General features: G+C 32.3%; 1 protein-coding gene across 5 annotated transcripts in view; it reads left to right on the top strand.

Annotated features, from left to right (window-relative positions):
* The window catches only part of LOC130902077 (serine/threonine-protein phosphatase 4 regulatory subunit 1-like), a 94,247-nt gene that overhangs the window by 58,049 nt on the left and 13,422 nt on the right, over positions 1 to 22,776 (top strand). For 4 of the 5 annotated variants that reach the window (XM_057813885.1, XM_057813886.1, XM_057813887.1 and 1 more), the window contains 2 exons: positions 15,008 to 15,114; positions 21,442 to 21,722. In XM_057813885.1, coding sequence (XP_057669868.1) covers positions 15,008 to 15,114; positions 21,442 to 21,722 — 388 coding nt within the window. Of the gene's footprint in view, positions 1 to 15,007; positions 15,115 to 21,035; positions 21,163 to 21,441; positions 21,723 to 22,776 lie in introns of those variants that run through there. The other variant, XM_057813890.1, reaches the window with a different exon arrangement.

Raw genomic sequence — 22,776 nt, 5'->3', positions numbered from 1 at the left:
CGAACCAATTTTGGTCACAAACTTCCTTATTCCATGTGAATTATGTATGTCAAATTTTATAAAGATCGGAGTTGGCTGGGATACTGATTGTTCATCTGAAGCTTCGCATTTTTTTGATATACAGCCCACAGCTTCAAAAAACTAATAATTTCTGGATATTTTGTGTTAACAGCAATTTTTTTATAGCTAGACATCTTTTTAGCGTTGAAAACAGACTCCATAACGTGGAATATTTCATATTCTTGGTTTTTTTATCTACTCGTATTCTATAAAAATTAGGGATGAGTCGATTCTCGATATCGATATTGAGAATCGATCCCAAAAAGTCGATCTGATACCAGTAACTTAAAGTGCTACTTTGTTGGACGAGTCTGAAAATTTAGTTTAGATTACGCATAAGATCCAAAACTTTTTCAATTACACCGAGAAAATAAAATAAATAATAGAGAATTATAAACATTTTATTTATTGAACAATACAATGATCACTTAATGGTATTTGCAATGTTTTCATTATCATTCTTTGTTATTCATTAATTTGGACAAAAGTTCGGATAAACCAAATAATTATAGAAAAATTAAAAATTTAAGGTTATGCAAAATCATCGAAGTGAGACTGTCAACTGTCAACATTGAAGTTGTCTACTCCAGAGCGTTCCGAAAGTGTTTTGTAGAACGTCATTTTCACTACATGGAACATTCAAAACGAATCAAAATGAAACTATCATATTTTGAAAAATCATTTGTTGAATTATTTTTCTTTGTTTAAACAACCTGCCTTGATATATTAGGTGTAGAGCATAGAAAAATCCTGCTTTTAAAGTAACTTTGATTTTTGATACAATAACCAAAAAAAAAACAAACAACTTGACGTTTCCCTCTGTTAAGGATTGGTCCAACTTAATTTCAAAATGAAAAAATGTTTATTAAACGATTTTTTGTTTTTTATTTGTGAAATTGCCTCATTTATATTTTAAAATTGGTTTGTAGGTTATCCAAACAAATTATGAATATGTTTCTAGTATGAGAACTTTTTTTACAAGCGGCTATTATAAATCGATAGTATCAGAAACAAGAATCGAGAATCGATTTTTTATGTATGCAGAATCGAAAATCGATTTTTAGGTATTGGTATCGAGAATCGAAAAATTTTGCTATCGAAACATCTCTAATAAAAAGTTGATAGTCTTGTTCTTATCTAGACCTGGATTTTGTTGGTAACAAATCAGCACTAGTTAGTGCCACTAACTATAAGATGTTTTTAAAAATATATGGTGTACTAATTACCGTTCATTTCCAGTCCAGAAAAGGATGTTTTTGTGCTTGCCTGACTTCCCTTGTTAGGTTTTGTCCAGCGCGCACATGAAAATCATTATTTCCAGACTCTTAATGAGCCTTTAGTGAGGTCCCTAATAGTCCTTTTTTCTATTTTAAGTCCCTAAATGTCCCTTTTTTGCAAATTAATTCCTAAATTCATTTTTTATTTCAAAATTTGCATCAAAGATTGTATGATTTTTTTATATAAATCTACCACAATGCCGCGTACTTTTAATTTGACATTTTTTTCATTTATTTATGACTGCCAGTGGAAATGAAAATTATCAAATTTTGCTACTTTTTTCTGAAAAAACTCTCATTGGTTATAATATTCTTTTACTCAACGTGTCATCAAAAATATCTGCGTACACTTCATATTAAGACTAATAACGTGTTTTCGTGATGAAACACGTTATTATAATAACTGAACAAAAGCTAAAAAATCTTGACCAAAAATCTAAAATAAAAGTGTGCATAATAAAATACAAGTTAACAAATGATTATTTTATAAAAGATTAATTTCCAGGTCCGTAACTCACTATTCCTTATTTTTTTTAAATCAAAATTGGCTGTAATTTGCGGTAATATGTCAGTTATCTACAAGATATTTTCTGTTAAATGAATCAAGGTATGCAAATCTCAATTTTCATACCTTTATTTTGAAAAAAAGAAGAAAATCTTTGATCAGACAAAGGGTTGAATAATCTACATAAAAATATGGAAATCTATATACTAAAACATTCTAATAGATTTCAGGTATTCTCTAATCCGGTTCTTCTTTTCCTTGTTTTGTCCATTTTCTTCAAAAAAGTTGTATACCAAAAGCACTGTCATAACCTCATAGATTTTTCCCATTACTCCGTTTTCCGAAACATCCTGTACCTTTGTGTTGAAAGTAAATTGAAATTCTTGTGCCGTAAATTATTCCGTCGTATAAACGACCAATACAATGGGTTTTTATTAAAAAAATCGTTGGCAATTTTATGAAATAATATACAATTAACACCTTTAAAAGGGTGGAAACAATTATGTACTCGATCTCATTATATATGGCAACAGGTGGCTTGTTCATGTCATTCGAACCATGCAAGTACAAGTGTAAGTCTTTTAATTCAATGCAGTTATAGTCCAGGAAAAGCGGGGTTTTTCTTGCCAGTAAAACTAATTTTTGTATAAAATAAACTTACAACAAACAAAAATAATCATTTTCGATTACTTTCACATGATGTTGCTTACTAACAAAACAGAGTTTTCCTGAAATACTGACGGATGACGGTTTTCCGAAGTGCGATTTATAATTTTGCGAAACAGGAAAACTACAACTTCCAACGACTGGCCTTGCGATTTATTTATGGTCATCGCAAAGTCCAGACGTACGGGAAATTGTAAACGTTCAAAATCGAATGGTAAATCTGTTGGAAACTTCGGTATACATCATCTTCTTTCTATTTTTTGCACAGTCGAGATTAATGATGACAACTGATCCTACTTTTAACTACAAATTGTGAGGTGGTAATCCAGGCAATTCCAGTAAAAATTCCTTGGGATAGTCATCCTGGTTTATAACGGAATCGATTGATTTGTCGAAAACTAACTGTCCCGGAAGAAAATTCTGAATGGTCGCTTTGAGATCCTCGAGATCTTTAGTTTTTTTCCCAAACAGTTATTGAACTGTTGTATTGAGCTATATCTGAGGAAACGCGCTGAATAATCTCCTCTTTTGAGAGTGTGATATGGCAGAAATATGTGGGTAAAGTGTCACTATCACAAATGATCACTGAAGTAAAGAAAGTTCTCGAACACGTCCTATATAGGATTTTACGATGGGTTCAGTGGGCCTACACTGGACTTAAGCCAAGAATGTACAACTCCGACCCTAGCTTGGAAGCCATGGGACTTGGTGGTACTCTGGTATGATAACTAGGATGTCTCTCGCTTGGTTTGGAAGCCTAGACCAGGCCTGGTTGTCTAGATAAACGCAAAACTGGTCTGGATCCTATTATTACTTTTAATGTCAGACTTGGTGGGACTCTGGGATGTCCCTTGCTTGGTTTGGAAGCCTCGACCAGGCCTGGTTGCCTAGATAAACCCAAGATTGGTCTGCGTCTCATTATTACCTTTAATGTCAGACTTGGTGAGACTCTACTAATTGTTCAGTTCAGTTCAGCCAGGGTCGGCTGACTATAGACTGGCCCAGATCCAGCGTTGGTCCAAACTAAGCCCCGTAGTTTAAGTCTGGGGTTTCCTACATGGGGTAGCGGTAATCGACAAGCTAAAAATCCCCTCTCGACACTTACGAATGAGTTCTAAGCTCTCTGATTATCGCGAATTTTACTGAAATATATATTTTAACACGTTAACTGTCAACTGCAAAATAACTCATAATTAACCTCCCCTGAAGTGTTTTTTTACACAATTCAACTAAGAAATAAAAGTTTTCTATACCTATCAGTGATAACTTTTTATTTAAATTTTCATTTTTAATGGTTTAATGCGATTAAATGGAATTGTGGAAATTGCCTTGGCAGTCAACGTGTTGAATTGCAGAATAGCGAGTAGGTTGCAATAACTGTCACGCAATGTTTACTTTCTTGAGCTCAATCGGATAAATAATACATCATCTAAATGACTTTTATTTTCAAATGACCGGGTTAAAAATAAAAATATTCCACCCAGATTCATCAGTTATGTATGTTGGGGAAAAATTCTTTCTTAGTACCGTACGTCAATAATAAACAAATTTTATTTACCATTTCCGAATATACGATAATTATAATTTATAGTTGAAATCAATATCCATCTTTAAACTGAAAAATTCCAGTATCTAGGAAACTAGAAATATTTGCCATTCGATATTCTTAATGAATCGCCCTGTATAAGATTAAGATGTGAAATAACTGAAGCGTTTGCTTAACTATGATCAACTACAAGTTTCAATGACTGCCTGGCTATGTTCCAATGTAATTCGATAGATTTATTCCGGCGATTTGTCACTGCAGATGAAGCTTAAACTACCAATTATACAGTGAGATACTAAAGAAACGTTTAAATTTATTTAAAAAAGAGAGAGAAATGTTTTTATTGTCGAAACATTTTAGACAGAAGCTTGTAAAAACACCAAACTTTAACTTATTTGGATTGAGGGTTGTCGTTTCTTGTAATGTTTGTTTTAAAAATCCACTCTAACCAGTAGATCTTCTGATTAGATCTCTAGGACTTGTCCATAATGAATCTTCAGCTGTTGCTGTTTAAGTATCCTTCAGGTACTTGAAGAAGACGTATTTGTTTTTTGCCATATTCATCGTAATAACTATTGGATTTTGATCAACTAAATTTGAAATAATATTCCTTTCATTAATAGTTTTTGTTGTTTTTGGCCTTTCAAAATTGTTTTTGGTTTCACATTCCCAATTTTCGAGGAGAGTACGATTTCCTTGGCGCCGATTTAACAGCGGATTTGGCTTAATTAGGTCAAAATAAATCAAAAAAAAAAGAATGAAGTTTATTGATATCTCGTTTAGTTTTCGAGATATACTTAAAGTTATAATCAAACTTTAGTTCAAAATTCGCTTTATTGAAACAGATGGCGTTCAATACTTGTTGAAATGAATATTTTATCTTTTCATATTCAATATGAATCTATGAATAATATTTAATGTAAAATACTTTTTGGAGCAAAAATTACGTTCTGAATGCTTTCAAAAGTTATTTATTTAGGTTAGATTAGGTAGTATTTTTATGTATAATAATTTCTATAATAAATAATTTAAAAAAAGTGTTTAAATATCTTAGAAATATACATATGGCGTAGGTGCAGCTGGGACGTATATAAATAGACTAGATCTTTTACAAACGGACTCGACAGTTCATAAAAGACAAGCTTTTTACACATTTAGACTTATATCCTCAGTCCTTCTATATATGGTCTATATTTCATATGTTGTCGTCATATCCTAACCTCACTTTTTTCTCGTGTAATAATTGAAGTAGAGTTCTATACGATTTTGCTTTAGAATCAAGAAAAATTACTTCCCAAACTATATAGTTTTGAAGGTTGTACAACAATCAATAATGAAGATACAGGGTGTTGAAGAAAATATTGTCATCTCTTAAAATTATTCATATGTTTCTTTCTATTAAAGATACATTTATTTATTGAAGTTGTATCGATTTTTGAGGAAATGATTCATAAATTATCGAAATTTCAAATTGTTACTACCAGTGGTTTTCAATATACAGGGCGTCAAAGTTGACTTTATTAAAAATGTCGTCATCTCCTAAACTCACTTTTTTCTTTTGTAGTAATTGAAGTAGAGTTCTATACGATTTTGCTTTAGAATCAAGAAAAATTACTTCCCAAACTATATAGTTTTGAAGGTTTTACAACAATCAATAATGAAGATACAGGGTGTTGAAAAAAGTATTGTCATCTCTTAAAATTATTCATATCTTTGTTTCTATTAAAGATACATTTATTTATTGAACTTGTATCGACTTTTGAGAAAATGATTCATAAATTATCGAAATTTCAAATTGTTACTACCAGTGGTTTTCAATATACAGGGCGTCAAAGTTGACTGTATTAAAAATGTCGTCATCTCCTAAACTCACTTTTTTCTCGTGTAGTAATTGAAGTAGAGTTCTATACGATTTTGCTTTAGAATCAAGAAAAATTACTTTCCAAACTATACAGTTTTAAAGGTTGTACAACAATCAATAATGAAGATACAGGGTGTTGAAAAAAGTATTGTCATCTCTTAAAATTATTCTTATGTTTGTTTCTATTAAAGATACATTTATTTATTGAAGTTGTATCGATTTTTGAGGAAATGATTCATAAATTATCGAAATTTTAAATTGTTACTACAAGAGGTTTCCTGTATACAGAGCGTCAAAGTTGACTATATTAAAAATGTCGTCTTCTCCTAACCTCATTTTTTTCTCGTGTCATAATTGAAGTAGAGTTCTATACGATTTTGCTTTAGATTCAAGAAAAATTACTTTTCGAACTATACAATTTTGGAGGTTATACAACAATCAATAATGAAGATACAGGGTGTTGATAAAAGTATTGTCATCTCTTAAAATTATTCATATCTTTGTTTCTATTAATGTTACATTTATTTATTGAAGTTATATCGATTTATGAGGAATTGATTCATAAATTATCGAAATTTCAAATTGTTACTACCAGTGGTTTTCAATATACAGGGCGTCAAAGTTGACTTTATTAAAAATGTCGTCATCTCTTAACCTCACTTTTTTCTCGTGTAATAATTGAAGTAGAGTTCTATACGATTTTGCTTTAGAATCAAGAAAAATTACTTTCCAAACTATACAGTTTTAAAGGTTGTACAACAATCAATAATGAAGATACAGGGTGTTGATAAAAGTATTGTCATCTCTTAAAATTATTCATATCTTTGTTTCTATTAATGTTACATTTATTTATTGAAGTTGTATCGATTTTTGAGAAAATGATTCATAAATTATCGAAATTTCAAATTGTTACTACCAGTGGTTTTCAATATACAGGGCGTCAAAGTTGACTTTATTAAAAATGTCGTCATCTCCTAAACTCACTTTTTTCTCGTGTAGTAATTGAAGTAGATTTCTATACGATTTTGCTTTAGAATCAAGAAAAATTACTTCCCAAACTATATAGTTTTGAAGGTTTTACAACAATCAATAATGAAGATACAGGGTGTTGAAGAAAATATTGTCATCTCTTAAAATTATTCATATGTTTCTTTCTATTAAAGATACATTTATTTATTGAACTTGTATTGACTTTGGAGAAAATGATTCATAAATTATCGAAATTTCAAATTGTTACTACCAGTGGTTTTCAATATACAGGGCGTCAAAGTTGACTTTATTAAAAATGTCGTCATCTCCTAAACTCACTTTTTTCTCGTGTAGTAATTGAAGTAGAGTTCTATACGATTTTGCTTTAGAATCAAGAAAAATTACTTTCCAAACTATACAGTTTTAAAGGTTGTACAACAATCAATAATGAAGATACAGGGTGTTGAAGAAAATATTGTCATCTCTTAAAATTATTCATATCTTTGTTTCTATTAAAGGTGCATTTATTTATTGAAGTTGTATCGATTTTTGAGGAAATGATTCATAAATTATCGAAATTTCAAATTGTTACTACCAGTGGTTTTCAATATACAGGGCGTCAAAGTTGACTTTATTAAAAATGTCGTCATCTCCTAAACTCACTTTTTTCTCGTGTAGTAATTGAAGTAGAGTTCTATACGATTTTGCTTTAGAATCAAGAAAAATTACTTTCCAAACTATACAGTTTTAAAGGTTGTACAACAATCAGTAATGAAGATACAGGGTGTTGAAGAAAATATTGTCATCTCTTAAAATTATTCATATCTTTGTTTCTATTAAAGGTGCATTTATTTATTGAAGTTGTATCGATTTTTGTGGAAATGATTCATAAATTATCGAAATTTTAAATTGTTACTTCCAGTGGGTTCCTATATACAGGGCGTCAAAGTTGACTGTATTAAAAATGTCGTCATCTCCTAACCTCACTTTTTTCTCGTGTAATAATTGATGTAGAGTTCTATATAATTTTGCATAAGAATCAAGAAAAATTACTTCTCAAACTGTACAACTTTGAAACGGTCTGTAACATATATAAATATTAAATAAAAATAAATTTTTCCAAATTCAAGTATCGATATCTCGAAAACGAAGCGAGATATTATTCATTCTTCATTTTCGATTTATTTTGGGTCGATTTATGGAATAGTCAAATCCAGGAGCCTCGGAAATCGTGCCCAGTTTTTCAACAACGTATCGAATTTTACCAAAAGTATGCTGGATGTGTGTGTGTATAAATATTTTTCTTCAATGCCACACTGAAGAACCGCATCTGAAGGGGGCCATTTTGGGTAAAACAATTAGATATAAATTCGGATGATTGATTCTTTTCGAAGAGTCAATTTTGACATTGATCGTGATTATATTTCTATGGCAAAAAAATTCAGGATTACGGGTTACGGTTCGTCTGGATTGATTTTAAAAACTTCTTCTGTGCTAAGCGAATGTACAGATTTCCATTTAAAAATGGAGATTGTATTTTCTACAAACATATGCCGATATAAATCACGTTAGATTGTAAAAGAACAGCCGGAAATACAACCACTGTCAATTCTTTCGCAGGGTAGATGGGGCTTTCATTATAACAAAAAAAATGGTATTTCTTGGAAATAATTTATCGCCCAAGGGATAGAATCTAACCTAAGTCGGTTAAAAGGACGAAAATAACCAAAATATCTTTTGTCCTTGAAATAAAAAAATTTATTTGGGAATTTTTGATATCTTTATTTTTAAATCGTAAGTTAAGTTTTACAAAAAATAAATTCATAGTTATTTGTCGTAATTAAAAATTACCGGAGGAGTGTTTTACAACAAAATTTGGTAAATACGAGGGTTGCTACTTAAGTTTTGTAATCAACAAATATTTATAATTGGATATTTTTTTATTGTTTTTCAAAATATTCTCCATTAATATTAATACACTTTTCTAATTGAGGTATCTCGAAAACATGTGATTTGAACGCTTCTTCAGGTGTAAAAAAACGTAGGCATTGCAATTTATTGGGTGCCAAAAAAGGACCCATCAATTCGATGTTTTGATTGTTCAAAACGCTTTTGTTTGGTACCAGATGCTTTAGACTACATCAAGTTAAAAACCAAAGCAATAAACTCCTCGATATTCAATGTCTTTTATCCTGCAAGACAAACTTTAGTTGAATGGAGAGATAAAACCAAATATTTAAGAAAGAAAACGACCAGAAGGCAAAGGAAGCAGAAAACTGCTGTAAAAATAACCAGAAAATGGAATTCGCTTAACTGAAAGGACGTAGAAAGGAAAATTGGTTCGATCAAATGATAAAATGCTTGCAACGGATGCTTGGAAAGTCTGAGTGTATTTGAGAAAATTTCTATATTCAACTAATTGTTTGTCTCCAAAAAACAAGAAAAATAATCATTTTTTTTTGAAGACTGCGACATTAATTGACAATAAGTCTTTTTTTGCATGACCATTATGGGGATCAACAGATTTTTAGATTGTTGTACATGCCGAGGAAACAGTCATAAAGAGACATTATGAAGAAAATTATCATAAATTGTAATTATTTATTGAAAATACGTATTAAAATACAATCAAAACATTTCTAATTGAACTCCATACTGTCGAAAAACATGTTCTTACGAAAGGAAAAAACTGAAATGGAGGAAAATTTTATTGGTATCATGAAAATTCGTAAATTTGAGTAAACATATAGAAAAATTAGAAAAAAATACAAAATTAACTATAAATTTGAAAAAGTATGACGTTAAATTTAAAAAAATATGTCTCATTAAGCGAATATGATTGAAATATGCAATAAATCGAAAAACGTGTTGAATATGCATTTTGAATATAATCGAGCCGTACTCGCATGTGTGAAGATTTAGTCCTGAATTAAGTTGTAAATGGAAATAATAGATAAATGAAAATTTGAATTAAAAAAATTATTATAAAAACTGTAGAAAATGAAATAAGACGCAAAAAAGGACAAATGTCAAAAAGAAAGACAAAAAATTATTGCGTTGTAAATATAAAATTGACTGATGCGGTCGGCCATCTTAGTTATTTCTCGCGGGGCGGAGTTTCATTCACCGACGAATCAAAGACATACCGCGAACTTGTTCTACGTAGATCGGGTATAACAGTTAACTGTAATCTCGCAAATATGTCGAGTTCTGTGATATGGTAAAATTATATCGATGTATGGTATTAATACAGGGTGGATCAGAAAATATTGCGAATTTAAAAAAATAATAATAAAAAAAAACTAAATGTAATCTATAATATAATATAAACTAATATTTTATTTGAAATATAAATTCATTTCTTGAAAAGAACATCATACAGGTGTGCACCATAGATCTCAAACTGATTAAGCGTGGCTGGGTTATTGGAGTAGACTCTACTTTTCAGGTATCTCTACGTAAAAAAATCCGATGGTGCTAGATCCGGATTTGCAATGTGACATCGGCGAGATATCAGTTTCCCAACAAACATCTGGTTTACGACCGCCATTAGAAGTATGACGTGTCGCGCCATCTTGTTGAAACCATGTCGTACGATTATAGGCTTCAAGTTGTTGCAGTTACGGAAAGAAAAAATTCCTTAAGCTGCGCTGATATGACCGCCCAAATTTTCGGCGAATGCACTTTTTTGCGGCCCAATTCTGTCTATTGACATGCCCGTTTAAGTGAAAATGGGCTTCGTCGGAGAACAGAATATTGTTGAAACTCTTAAGCAAAACCTCGTCTTGAAATTAAATCATTCGGTTGTAATTTCTGCACAAGTTGAATGCGACGCAAAGATGTTCTAACTTGTTGAATTGTGTCTTCAGTTCTTGTTGATCTTGGGCGTCCTGTAGGATTCTGATTAAGAATTACTCGGAAACTGATTTACATCATGAATATCATGAAATTTGACATATAGTCTTTTGAAAGTTGGTACTTAATAAACGTCATAGGAATTTTACAATAACAGCGCCATCTGTATGTGAATCTCACGACTTATTGAGTAACGTTATATGTTAACAACTCCGGATCCCCTTGACGTTTAAAATACACTGAGAAAAAAATGTATTGAAATTTGAAGAACTATACCCACATTCAAATATTATGAATGGAGCAGCGTTTTTTCTAATTTTACTGGACTATAACGTACGTCATAAGACGTGACGTAGGTGATAAGAGAAATCACGAGTTAGTAGGTTCAAAACAAAACTATTACTTGATACGTCATTAGTATTAGTCATTCAAACATTTTGGAAATTCGTAATTAATACAAACATATTTGGGCGAGAACGCATAAAATTTGATTATTTTAAAAATGTGTTCGGTGAGGATTGTTTATCATTTTATAAAATTACGAGGGTGTGAAAAAAAACAACAAATGTCCCCTCTGTACCTTTGTTGTTGTCAAATCGAGTGAAATAATTAAAAATTTATCTACTTTAATGTCCAAATCGACTTGTTGTACTCATTTAAAAGCGTTTCAAGAGATTGTGTTTTATATTTGTATTTGGCAGATTTTGCACGTTTCACCCTCTGCTAAACCAACCGTCTTCAGGATCGATTGAAGGGGCAATGCCCCGCCAAGACTCCTGTTCCCAGAAGTATATTTTTCTGTCTCAAACCTTGTTTTTTCTATTTTCCCGTAGCCTTTTATATAAAAGGGTTCAGGTCCAGGTATACCAGCTTAGATCCTATTAATTTGAGCCGTAATGGCTTTTGGATATCGGTGAAGACGTCCTGTTTGAGATAATTCTTTTCCAAATTGAACTATACACGTTTTCTAGCTGCATATATTTCTTGAAAAATACTTGGTGTGTAACCTGCATGTTTTGGACCCATCCGTGTACCATTTGGTAGCATCTCCAATCATTTCTAGTGTGGTGTTTTAATACGTTTCACTTATAAAGTTTAATTTTGAGATACATCTTATGTCAGAGTTGAAAAGTGTATCTCTTCCCGGTCTTAATCATTCTTTGAGAAAACATTCGACTTATCCCTGGTATAATTGAACCTTTTAAGGTCTTTGTAGAGCTGTCAATGTTCCCAGCACCTAAAAGCTCTGCTTTATTTTTCCCCAAATTCAAATCTTATCGTTAAACTCTTTTGTGTTTGATTGATGATTTAATTGTCTTTCAATTGTTCAAGTGTAGGTAATTTTTTTGGTATGGTATCAGAAACAAGATTTTTTTGTAATAATTTTTTTGGTGACACAGTTTCTGTCTAATTGGAACAGAAGAATTCAATGTCAGTATATTCAATAAGTTTTCCAACTAATTCACTCGAATCCAAAATGCAAAATTCGCAGTCGATGACATGGTTTTTTGATTAATACCTTATATAGTTTGATTGAAAAAATTCGGGAGTGAGTAGATGATTTGAAAATAATGTTATGACATAAAAAACATTTCTTGTACCTCTCGTTTCTGAGTTATAGGCAATTGAAGCTGAGAAATCAGAATATTTTATAAATTGTACATCTAAAAGCCAGGGACGGGTCATGCCCAATGGTTAACAATCCGTAACTTCACAGGGACAATCTGTATAAGCTAACGATATTAAAAACTATTTTTTTAATCGATTTTTCAACAAAAAGGTTTATGGTTCAGTAGATACGGATATTTTTACATCGTTGTACATTCCACAGAAACCATTAGCCATAAAGAGACATTCTGAAGAAAATTATCATAATTTGTAATTAATTATTGAAAATACGTATTAAAATATAATCAAACATTTCTTGGACAACTAATAATAATAAATAAATAAAAATTTATTAATATAAAAAATATGAAGGTTTTTCTGTCTTTTGCCATTTCCATTAATTTTTCGTGCAATTTTCCTCTTTCGACCCCAATTTTCTTTAACTGGATTCCTCATTTTTTTTTTCGTTAGTCTCTCCCATTATATGTCAAACAACGCAATTTATAAAAATTCATGAACATATAAAATAATTAAATATTTTATCTTAGTCTTACGATAATTTCAAAATAATTTCATCAGAGATTTGAAAAGTGACGATTAGGAATTTTTGAATTTGTTTTTATAAACATCAATTATTTTTAGTTATTTATTTTAATTACCAACAACTTGGAGTTGTAAAATAACATTCAATATCAATAACCTCAGATCACATTAAAAGTTCATTTATTCTGAATTGAAATAAAAAAATATCCATTCATAAAGAATAATTGCCAAGTGATAAATCTAAGATAGCAAATTTGCACAATTATTTTTCAACTGTACATGAAAATTCATTGCGACAGAAAAAAATTAATACATTGAAGAAAATATGAAAACCAAGAGACATTAATAAACTCATATTTATGACATCCTATCTCACAAAAAGGACTAGTAATAAATCAGTATTTGAATTTATATTTTTATACGAGGGTTGCTACATAAGTTTTGAGTATTCCGGACAGAAACAGCGGATGACCCTTCAATTCGATGTTTTCACTGTTGAAAAACGGTTTTTTTTAACTGTTCTGTGAAAACTCACATTCTCGTGGAGGAAAATGATTCGACTTCAGCGATTAGTTTCCCTGATTTTTTCGAAAATTTCTAGAAAACAAAAGATTCAGAATTGAACGTTCTACGTTGCTGTAATTCAGGCACAGCATCGATGTTTTATAGCACAACAACCACCCTCAATAGCCGATTTTGGATTGTACATAAAAATTTGTATACGAGGGTTGCTACACAAGTTTTGAGTATTCTGCACTGCACGGCGGGCGACCCTTCAATTCGATGTTTTTACTGTTCAAAACAGTTTCTTTTTGAACTAATGTGTGAAAGCTCGCATTCTCGTGATGGAAAATGATTCGTCTTCAGCGATTAGTTTCCCTGATTTTTTCGAAAATTTCTAGAAAACAAAAGATTCAGAATTGAACGTTCTACCTTGCTCTAATTCAGGCACAGCATCGATGTTTTATAGCACAACAACCACCCTCAACAGCCGATTTTGGATTGTACATAAAAATTTGTATACGAGGGTTGCTACACAAGTTTTGAATATTCCGCACTGCACGCCGGGCGACCCTTCAATTCGATGTTTTTACTGTTCAAAACAGTTTCTTTTTGAACTAATGTGTGAAAGCTCGCATTCTCGCAATTAGTTTCCCCGATTTTCTCGAAAATTTCTAGCAAACAAAAGATTCAGAATTTAACGTTCTAGGTTGTCCCAGTTTCCCTGATTACTTTGGAGTACGAGATTGAATTTCTTCAGCATTTTTTGCACCAATCGAACCAAGCTGTTTAAACAAACCTGTTGACAGCTAAATGTTGATGCAATGTTGAATATATGCCCAAATATGCCTCAGTTTAAGCACAGCATCGATGTTTTCTGGTACAACAACCGATTTTCGATGAAAATCATCTTGTAGCGATTGAATTTGGAAAACCTGCGATGGTTCGGGATGGTGCTTCATCGCCAAAAGTAAAATCGACTTGATTGGCACATTCCGAAATCCTGTAGGGCTGGAAAACATTTTAGATTGTAACAGTAATTCGAATTAATATATCTACGAGAAAAAAATTTTGAAAAACATCATTTCTACTCATGTGACTAACTCTCTATATATTCATCATCGGGGACTAAAATTACGGTCATAAATTCAATATAAAAATAAGAATATTGAACATATCGCGTCCCCTGGTATATGAAACGACCTTTGTTTAAGAAAAAACTGTCGATTTTACTTAATTTAAATTAAATTAATGTAAATTATCTGTCATCAGTATATTTCTCATTTAATCCCGATTTACATGTTGTCTCTAGGAAAAAAATGATCTATTGGCTATAAATCAGGAGATCTGGTTGGCAATTGTCTTAGAAAGCTTCTTTCGAGTGATTTTTAACAGCAGTAATTAGTCTGATGATGTACCATCCTATGCCATTGGTTCTAGGATCACAATTTTGTCGAAGCAGGTTGCTGGCCTCATTTGGGACCCTCTAAATTCTTTGGTCCCGCTCAAATTGTGTTATATATAAATATAAAGTACTTGCCGAAACATTAACTTCCAAAACAAATTCCTTAATAGTTTTACAGGATGAATGCTCAAATAATTATTTTTGTTTCCAGATATAAACTGCCTAAGGCCGTATTAGACGAATTCCGAACATGTCCACCAGAAATCTTGATAGAAGACCTTCCGGATATAATGAAGATTCTTACAGAAGTGTCAGGAGGTACGTTTATCATGATTATTAAAATTCACATTAACATCTTCAAGTTTTCATTTTCAATCGACATTTTCGGTGATCGCATATAAAATAATCTTACGAGGGTTGTTTGAAAAGTTTCCGATTTCGTTGTCGACTTTTACACTTCCATCCCTTGCAATATAAATAACTAATTATTATTTGACGTTGAATGAGGGTTGAAAAGAAAAAACTTGGGTCAAAATAGGGAGATTATTTGAATCTTCCTATTGATTTGTACGATAGCGGTTTCATAGCTTTTCTCCAAAAAGTACAGTGAGGACCGAAGAAAGAAAATTTTGCGAAAGGATTTGGGTGTAAAACCTCATAAGATACGGCTGGTACAAGAATTGATTGAAGCCATACGATCTCCCACAACGTCAAACATTTGGTGAATGGACGCTGGTAAAGTTGGAGGGAGATCCATTTTTTTATCGAAAAATTGTGTTCATTTCTGGTTGAATGGATACGTCAACAAGAAAAATTGCCCCATCTGGAGTGAAGACCAGCCAGAAGCATTGCAAGAGCTTCCAATGCATCCCGAAAAAGTCACCGATTGGTGTGGGTTATGATCCGAAGGCATCATCTTCAAAAGCGACGTTACTGTAAATGGCGAACGCTAGCGTGTGATGATTGACGTTTTTTTTGTCCAAAATGGAAGAGTTTGTAATGTAGTTTCGACAAGACGGTGCCACATGCCACGAGGCACGCGAAATTGAGAACCTTCTCCGGTAAACAGTTTGGGGGCCGTCTAGATCGTGTGATTTAACGCCTTTGGACTATTTCTTGTGGAGCCATGTCTACAGGGATGAACCAAGAACGATTGACGCACTGAAAGCCGATATTTAAGCATTTATTCGTGCCAAAATTGGACCTTACGCATGGGGTATCTAAAGCGGAGCCGCGGGCAACATTTGCATGAATTCATATGCAAATATTAAATTATACTGATCGTTCTATCGATACCAGATTTCATCAATTTTTTCAAATTATTTGTTTTTTGGTTTTTTTCAAAATCAAATCCAATATCTCTTGAAAAAATCACTGATTACAATCGTATCGAAACGCCGCTTGATTCAAATCAGTACTTGATCAATTTTTTCTTGTTCTTGTACGTCGAAAATTATCTGGTACAAATATCTGAGGTTTTCTAGACGATTTTCTATTGATTAAGAAGCTTGAAGTCGAACCATACTAATGCGGCGTTCATCGCGTGCATTTTCTTGTTTTTCTTCAGTCTTTTCATTCGCAATGTTCCTAATTTTCAGTCCTTGTTTGGGTTCCAATGATTTCTTCTTATTCTCGCAAATCAAAAATAAATTGCGAGATCAACGTTTTTCTACACTTAAAGAAGCAGTTGCTGCGTTCAGATCACTTGTTTCGGAGGTACCTCGAACGGAATAGATTAAATACTTCGACAATTGTTTTAAATGCGTGATCTTAATGGAAAATATTTTGAAAAACAATCAAGCCGTATCAAATTATAAATGTTTGTTTTTATTTGTCTATCTCGAAACTTAAGTAGGTAGTATATCGTTTAGAAATATTTGAGATTTTCAGTCCAATTCAATCTACTATCAACGTCCGGTTTCTAATAAGCACTTTAATGTTTTTGATAATGTAGTTAGTTGATACTGAATCATTTGACAACCGGTTGAAACTTTTACTTTATTTCATAATTTTCATTAAATTAAACACAAAATTTTCGATTATCTACCAGATTTTTTTCTTAAATGTTGACTTTTCAAAAGTTTACTCGCGAAAACATAAAATAGTTAGATTTGTATATATTTTCTGAATTTACTATAAAACTTTTCGGAAACTATGATCGGATTAAACCTAAATTTCCCAAAAATAATCCGGATTACTACTAAATTCGGAGTAAAACTCATCCTCGGACTACCTTTTCATTTACCTGAAATATCTTAACAGATCAAAAATCGTCACTAGGCTAAAATAATGACGATGCTCCGTTAAGGAATTCGGAAACCCGGAAAATTTTTAAAAATAATATAAATACGTTAGATTTATAGTACAACGCTTCAAAAAATACAGAATGGGACCTGGGGCCCGGGACTACCAACCTCCCCAAACCCCTATCTTAATCCGACCCTCCGGATTGATCATTGACCGACATTAAATCTAAGAGTTGACAGGTCAAATATTGTAAAATTACATAGTCTATTGTTGTGAAAAAAAAAACGAAAAAAAAATTATTTTGAAAAACGTGTTTTGTCAAAAAAACAATTATTTCTAGTTACGCTACTGGCGTCGTTATGTTGTTCTATTCTGGGGCGCGTTGAACTTAAATCGCCACGTTTCCGGTGTCGAGGGGCAGGAAGTAACGCACGTGGATCATACTCGATTGCAACTATCACCAAAGACGTACTTTACGGGAAGCGGTGCATTCAAATTAGATGATTCATCGAATTAAATTCGACCTATATATCATTAGACATTCATTCTAATGAAATTCATCATCATATTTCTGTGTAAATATTAGATTAAATTTGATTTAACTGTAGAAACTTTTCGCATATAGATGGAGATGGCGGCAGTTGTCATATGCTGTCAATTATATCAAAATGATCTCTCTGAAAATTATTCCGAAAATGCCGTTCTTCAAAGGAGAAAACAACTACTTTCCTGGCTAAAACCTAGGCGCTAATTGAATTACGTCTCTTCTGAAGAGCGTGATGCTCATCGACGTTTCTGTTGATATCAACATCCCCGATGGCTCGCTATTGCAAAGAGATGATTGTAACCACTAGTTTCGACGTTGTTGCGTCTCATCAGAGTGGTATAACAAACTCTCGTTCGGACTTGAGACCCGAACTAAAGACATCGTCAAAAGCACGATTCATAACAATTCTAATAATGAGTTTTTTTATGTTTCAAACTATTTTTAATAAAAATAATGAGCTAGCTTATTTGTACGAGGTATATTCAAAAATTTGTTGAGATCAGTGCGAGCTAAGTTATTCATTGTCCTAATGGACCTTGTGTTTAGTTTTGGGGACTTCGATCATATCATTTATATAAAAAATAAATTATAAAGGAACTGAAATATGTATCTTATGGTAAAAATGATTAGAAAAAAATTGGGGAGAGATCAAAATTATGACCCCTTAAAAAAATGTTTCGTACTACATTGTTTGGCAACGATGACGTGAGCCCTCGCGGATTCCAAGGAATAACACTATTTATGTCCAAGTGTTGAGATAAATTTAGACGCAGACACCCCAATATCTTGTAGGAAAGGTGGAGTAGCGCGTCTTCCGTATGAATATCAGTTGGAGAAAAAAAAAATACTTATAAGTTCGTTACTGGTGAAAATTTTCGACGTCGCCTGGTAGCAGCTTCCCTGAAAAGATTATTGTATCATTAGTTGGACAAAATCCTACAATTTTCATTGGGATTTTTCAGTTAATATCGAATTTTTAAATAAAAAATTCTGGACATACTAACATAGAAATTTGACCCGAATTTATTAGCCTCCCGGGCCAATACAAGCATACCGATGCTTAATTTTCCATATACTTTTCGTAAACCTCGGCTGGGATGTTCTTCAGTACCTTTTATGCGTCCCTCGTAGCGAATTGCTCGGTTTCGAAAAGAGGGAGACAAATCCTGCGAATTCGGTGACTAATCCAGACGCTAAAAATCCTTTTAGATGCAATCTCCTAGTGCAGTCATCTCAAAGATTCGGCCCACGGGCCGTATCAATAAGGCCCGCGATCTCAATGCGTCACAGAAAGAAGAATCATGTTTTTTTAGAACTTTTAGACTTCATTCGATTCCTCTAGGGATGTTTTAATACTCGTAGTCTAAAGTCTACGAATGTTTATAAGTAATTTCAAGAGCAGCGGGTGCCTAGACAAGCGAGAAAAAAAGACAGTATCGCCATCTCTTAGCAGCAAGCGGAAATATCCTGTTATTTTTGTCGAGAACGATAGAATCTTCGAGTCTAGACTAGAACTTTCCTTGACCATATAAAACGAGTGCGACGTGAGTCAATTGAGTCGAGTAATCGAAGCGATACGGTTGGTTAAGTTAGGTCATTTTTTTTATTTTCAATATATGGCCCTCTGCAAAATTGAATTTGACACCTCTGATCTAGTGTGTGATTTGGTAAAGATTTGAAACCAACCCAACGGGCGGATTCCCGTTTACGAAAAATTTTTCTTGGATAAGAAATAACTTGAAACTCTGTACCACCGACATCTTTATTAGAATTTATTGTGTATAATGACGAAATAACAAATATTTAGAATTTAACACTGTGAATGAATTATGTTAATTTACAAAAGCAGAGCCCGTTCGTGGGGTGGTGCATGGTCTACGTGAGTTCCTCAACCTCAACATGAAGATATTACCAATTATCAATATAAGTTGGAAAATATATTTGCACATTCGTTGAGGGGTTTTCATTAAATTTTCTACCATTTTGCACGCTTACATTTTGTTTGACAATCGTATAATTGAGTCGAGTTGAGAATTTTGTTGTTGAGTATCAAGAAAATTTTAGAAAAAATACGCATATGAAAGAAAAGTAAAAATGATTATGGAAAAAACTGTCTTGTTTCTTTGTTAGGTCGAGAAATTTTCAGCCAACCCTCGTATACATTGTAAAAATTTTATCAAGAGACTTATCCGTTTAAAAAAAAATCTAAGGGTTGGAAGAATTATTCTTTTCGTAAAAAAACTTCTAAAACTTATTCTTATCCCCCTTACTATAATTGGAATGAAATATTTTAGTTCAAAATTTTATTTCCGTTGCGTTTTTATTTGGTAGTCACCTTTCCGTTACTTAAAGTTCCTAGTTTTAGGTCTGATATTTTTCTATAGACTAAATTTATAAACGCACCACACATCTGCTCCGAGACGGACCCCCCAATGATGTCATTGCACTCTTCTTAAAGAGGTTTAGTGCGTTGCGGCGAATACAGAAATTAACTTTACTAGGTCATTGAAACATCGACAATTCTCTAATTAAATTCATATGCGATGTTTTTTTTAAGAAAGTTTCAAAATTCAAGTTTGATTATATTTATAAAACGAAATGTTCGTTCTGAAATTATATCCCAGACGAATGCAAAAACATCTGCAGGCGCCTATGTCAGACATTCAAATTCTAGGGTATCTATGTCTTTTTCTAATTCGTTAATCCTCTATACTACAACGGCAACTATGTCTCTCTATATATCAATGACATAGAGGTTACCTCCATTTTCGGCGGGAATTTCAATTTGAGCATCTTACGTGTTTATTGTACCTACTTTTTAATTTAATTTTGAATGTATAATCCTTTAATGTTGAATGTATAACCTTTTTTGTATTATGTTAAACCCGTCAATGATAATATAAGCGTAATATAATTTATTTCAATATTCTAATTGAAATTTCCTGCTGTATTAGTAAGCACCTACAATTTATCTCCACTCATGTTTCTTTTTCCTGTGAAATGGTTGGTCTATTTTCGGTAAAATGAGTAGCGTTATTACCATGGAAAAAATATTTGTACGCTTATTAAAATTCTTAGAAAGCACGAGTATCATACTAGTCATTTTAATAACTAAATTAATCACATTATTCTTAATCGTTCTTGTGAATAATTGATTCATGCTCGTAATTATTAACCGTTCTTCGTATATCGTTTGAATAAATAAAACAATGTTTGGTGTTAACAGAAATTCGTTAATCTCGTGAAATTGGCATTTGAAACGAATTCCACTATGGTAAGTGAACGCAAACTGAATGTTGTAGGAAGGACGCTCCAGACATTGGGCGGTGCTGCGCAAAGTTGAATGAAATAAGGTGAAACGGTGTGACAGGCGCGTACTACAAGAGCGTTCAACGATCTCTACTTGCCGCCGCGAAGCTAGCGCCTTGCTGCGGCAATGCCATCAAGTAGACGAGATCGGCATGGCTGTGTGAACGCTTCGTGTTTGCGCTTGTGATTTTTTTAAAGAATTTCAAGAAAATATCAATTTGTTTTTTATATAATTAGTGCAAAATTAAAGATTAGCATGTAGGGTAAGTCGTGATTAGTTTTTTGGTGCGAAACGTACAATATTTCTATCTAGTTTGTAGAAAGCGTTTCCGGTTAACCTGCAAGAATATTTTGGGCTGAAATCAAAATGGAGGCAAACCGCGTGCTTCTACGTTTGCCGCTTTTTTCGTGGTGCCGTTTAGTGGGGTGATTAAAACCGTATACCTCAATACACTCCGACTTTTTCTATCAAAAGTGTTAATTATTTCTTTAAATAGTGATAATATATTTGATATATTAATAACGTCGCTTTTCCATTTTAGAATCGATCTTGAGGGCTGAATTACTAGAGCAAATACCACATATTGCCGCACAAGCACTAGCATGCTCAACTCGAGTGACTGCATTCAAGAATGTTGTAGGAGATTATCTCATTCCGTTGCTAGTAAGAAATTTAGGATGTTACGATATCACTTCCACCCTTATTCAACTGATAGAACAACGTTTTATATCAAAACTTCAAGCCGAAATACAAATATGCCCCACAATTTTGGCGCTTACAAAATCACAAACGGCCGCAGAGGTACAAATCACTGCTGTAGATGTAAGTAATCATTTAATTAAGACTGGGCAAATTTGATTTTTAACTATTCATAAATTACTTGGAAATATTTGTTTTTATATAAAAAATTTATTAGTTCTTAGTAATGTTTCACATCTAAACAGGTGGCATTTTTAACTTGTAATTATTGATGGTAAAAGACAAACATTGAATCATGTTTTAATATAAATATTTTGTTATCAAAATTATACTTTCAATTAGTTTGTCCCCTGATAATGTTTATTTATTCGCACCTTTTTATATTCAGAAACATATTATAAGGAATGCCAATATTGTGACATTTTATTGTGAAAGTAATAAAAGTACAGTTACATATTTCACAATTAATTTGCTATTTACTTGGTGCTACATAAAAAATATCCATTTCATTCAATAATGATATAATTTTAGATACAATTTATTAATTTTACACTTAAATTTATGTATTTTGTTTTGTTATTCGAAAAATTAATATATTATTGTATTAGTGCGACACTTTCGTATTGGCTTTATGAAAGACATGGGTAGTGAGATGTTCATATATTTATTGTCTCACTACCTTGTCTTTCATGTAGACATTACTAGTGCGACTACAATTTCTTTTTTAATTTGCCGTTACTCATCAGAGTTGGCAGTTTTAGATTTTTCGATTCTATCACAGCCAGCTTTGATGAGCAATGTTGAATTTAATATTCTACAAGACAAAAAATGAAGAGGAAAACAATTGCGGATACATTCCTTTTACCTTTCCGTCAATTTGGTTGTGAAATCTTTATTTCGGATGGATATCACAGCCACTTTGATGAGCTGGGTGGAAGGTACAATCAACACATGAAGAAAGAAGAATTTGTTAATGTTGTAGCAAGTCAATTTGGTTGTGAAACCTTAAATTAATGGTATCACAGCCATTTTGACGAGTTGCAGTATTGATATAATCAACAACAACTATCAATACTTTATATTTTTCTAATTTTTCTCTCATTTCTTTTACACTTTTGTTCCAGTTTTTCATACACCTTCATATTTTGGATCAACTATTTACTTATATTATTCTAAA

Source organism: Diorhabda carinulata, chromosome X, assembly GCF_026250575.1.
Source record: "Diorhabda carinulata isolate Delta chromosome X, icDioCari1.1, whole genome shotgun sequence".
NCBI lineage: Eukaryota > Metazoa > Arthropoda > Insecta > Coleoptera > Chrysomelidae > Diorhabda > Diorhabda carinulata.
This window is presented reverse-complemented; position numbering and strand designations above follow the sequence as displayed.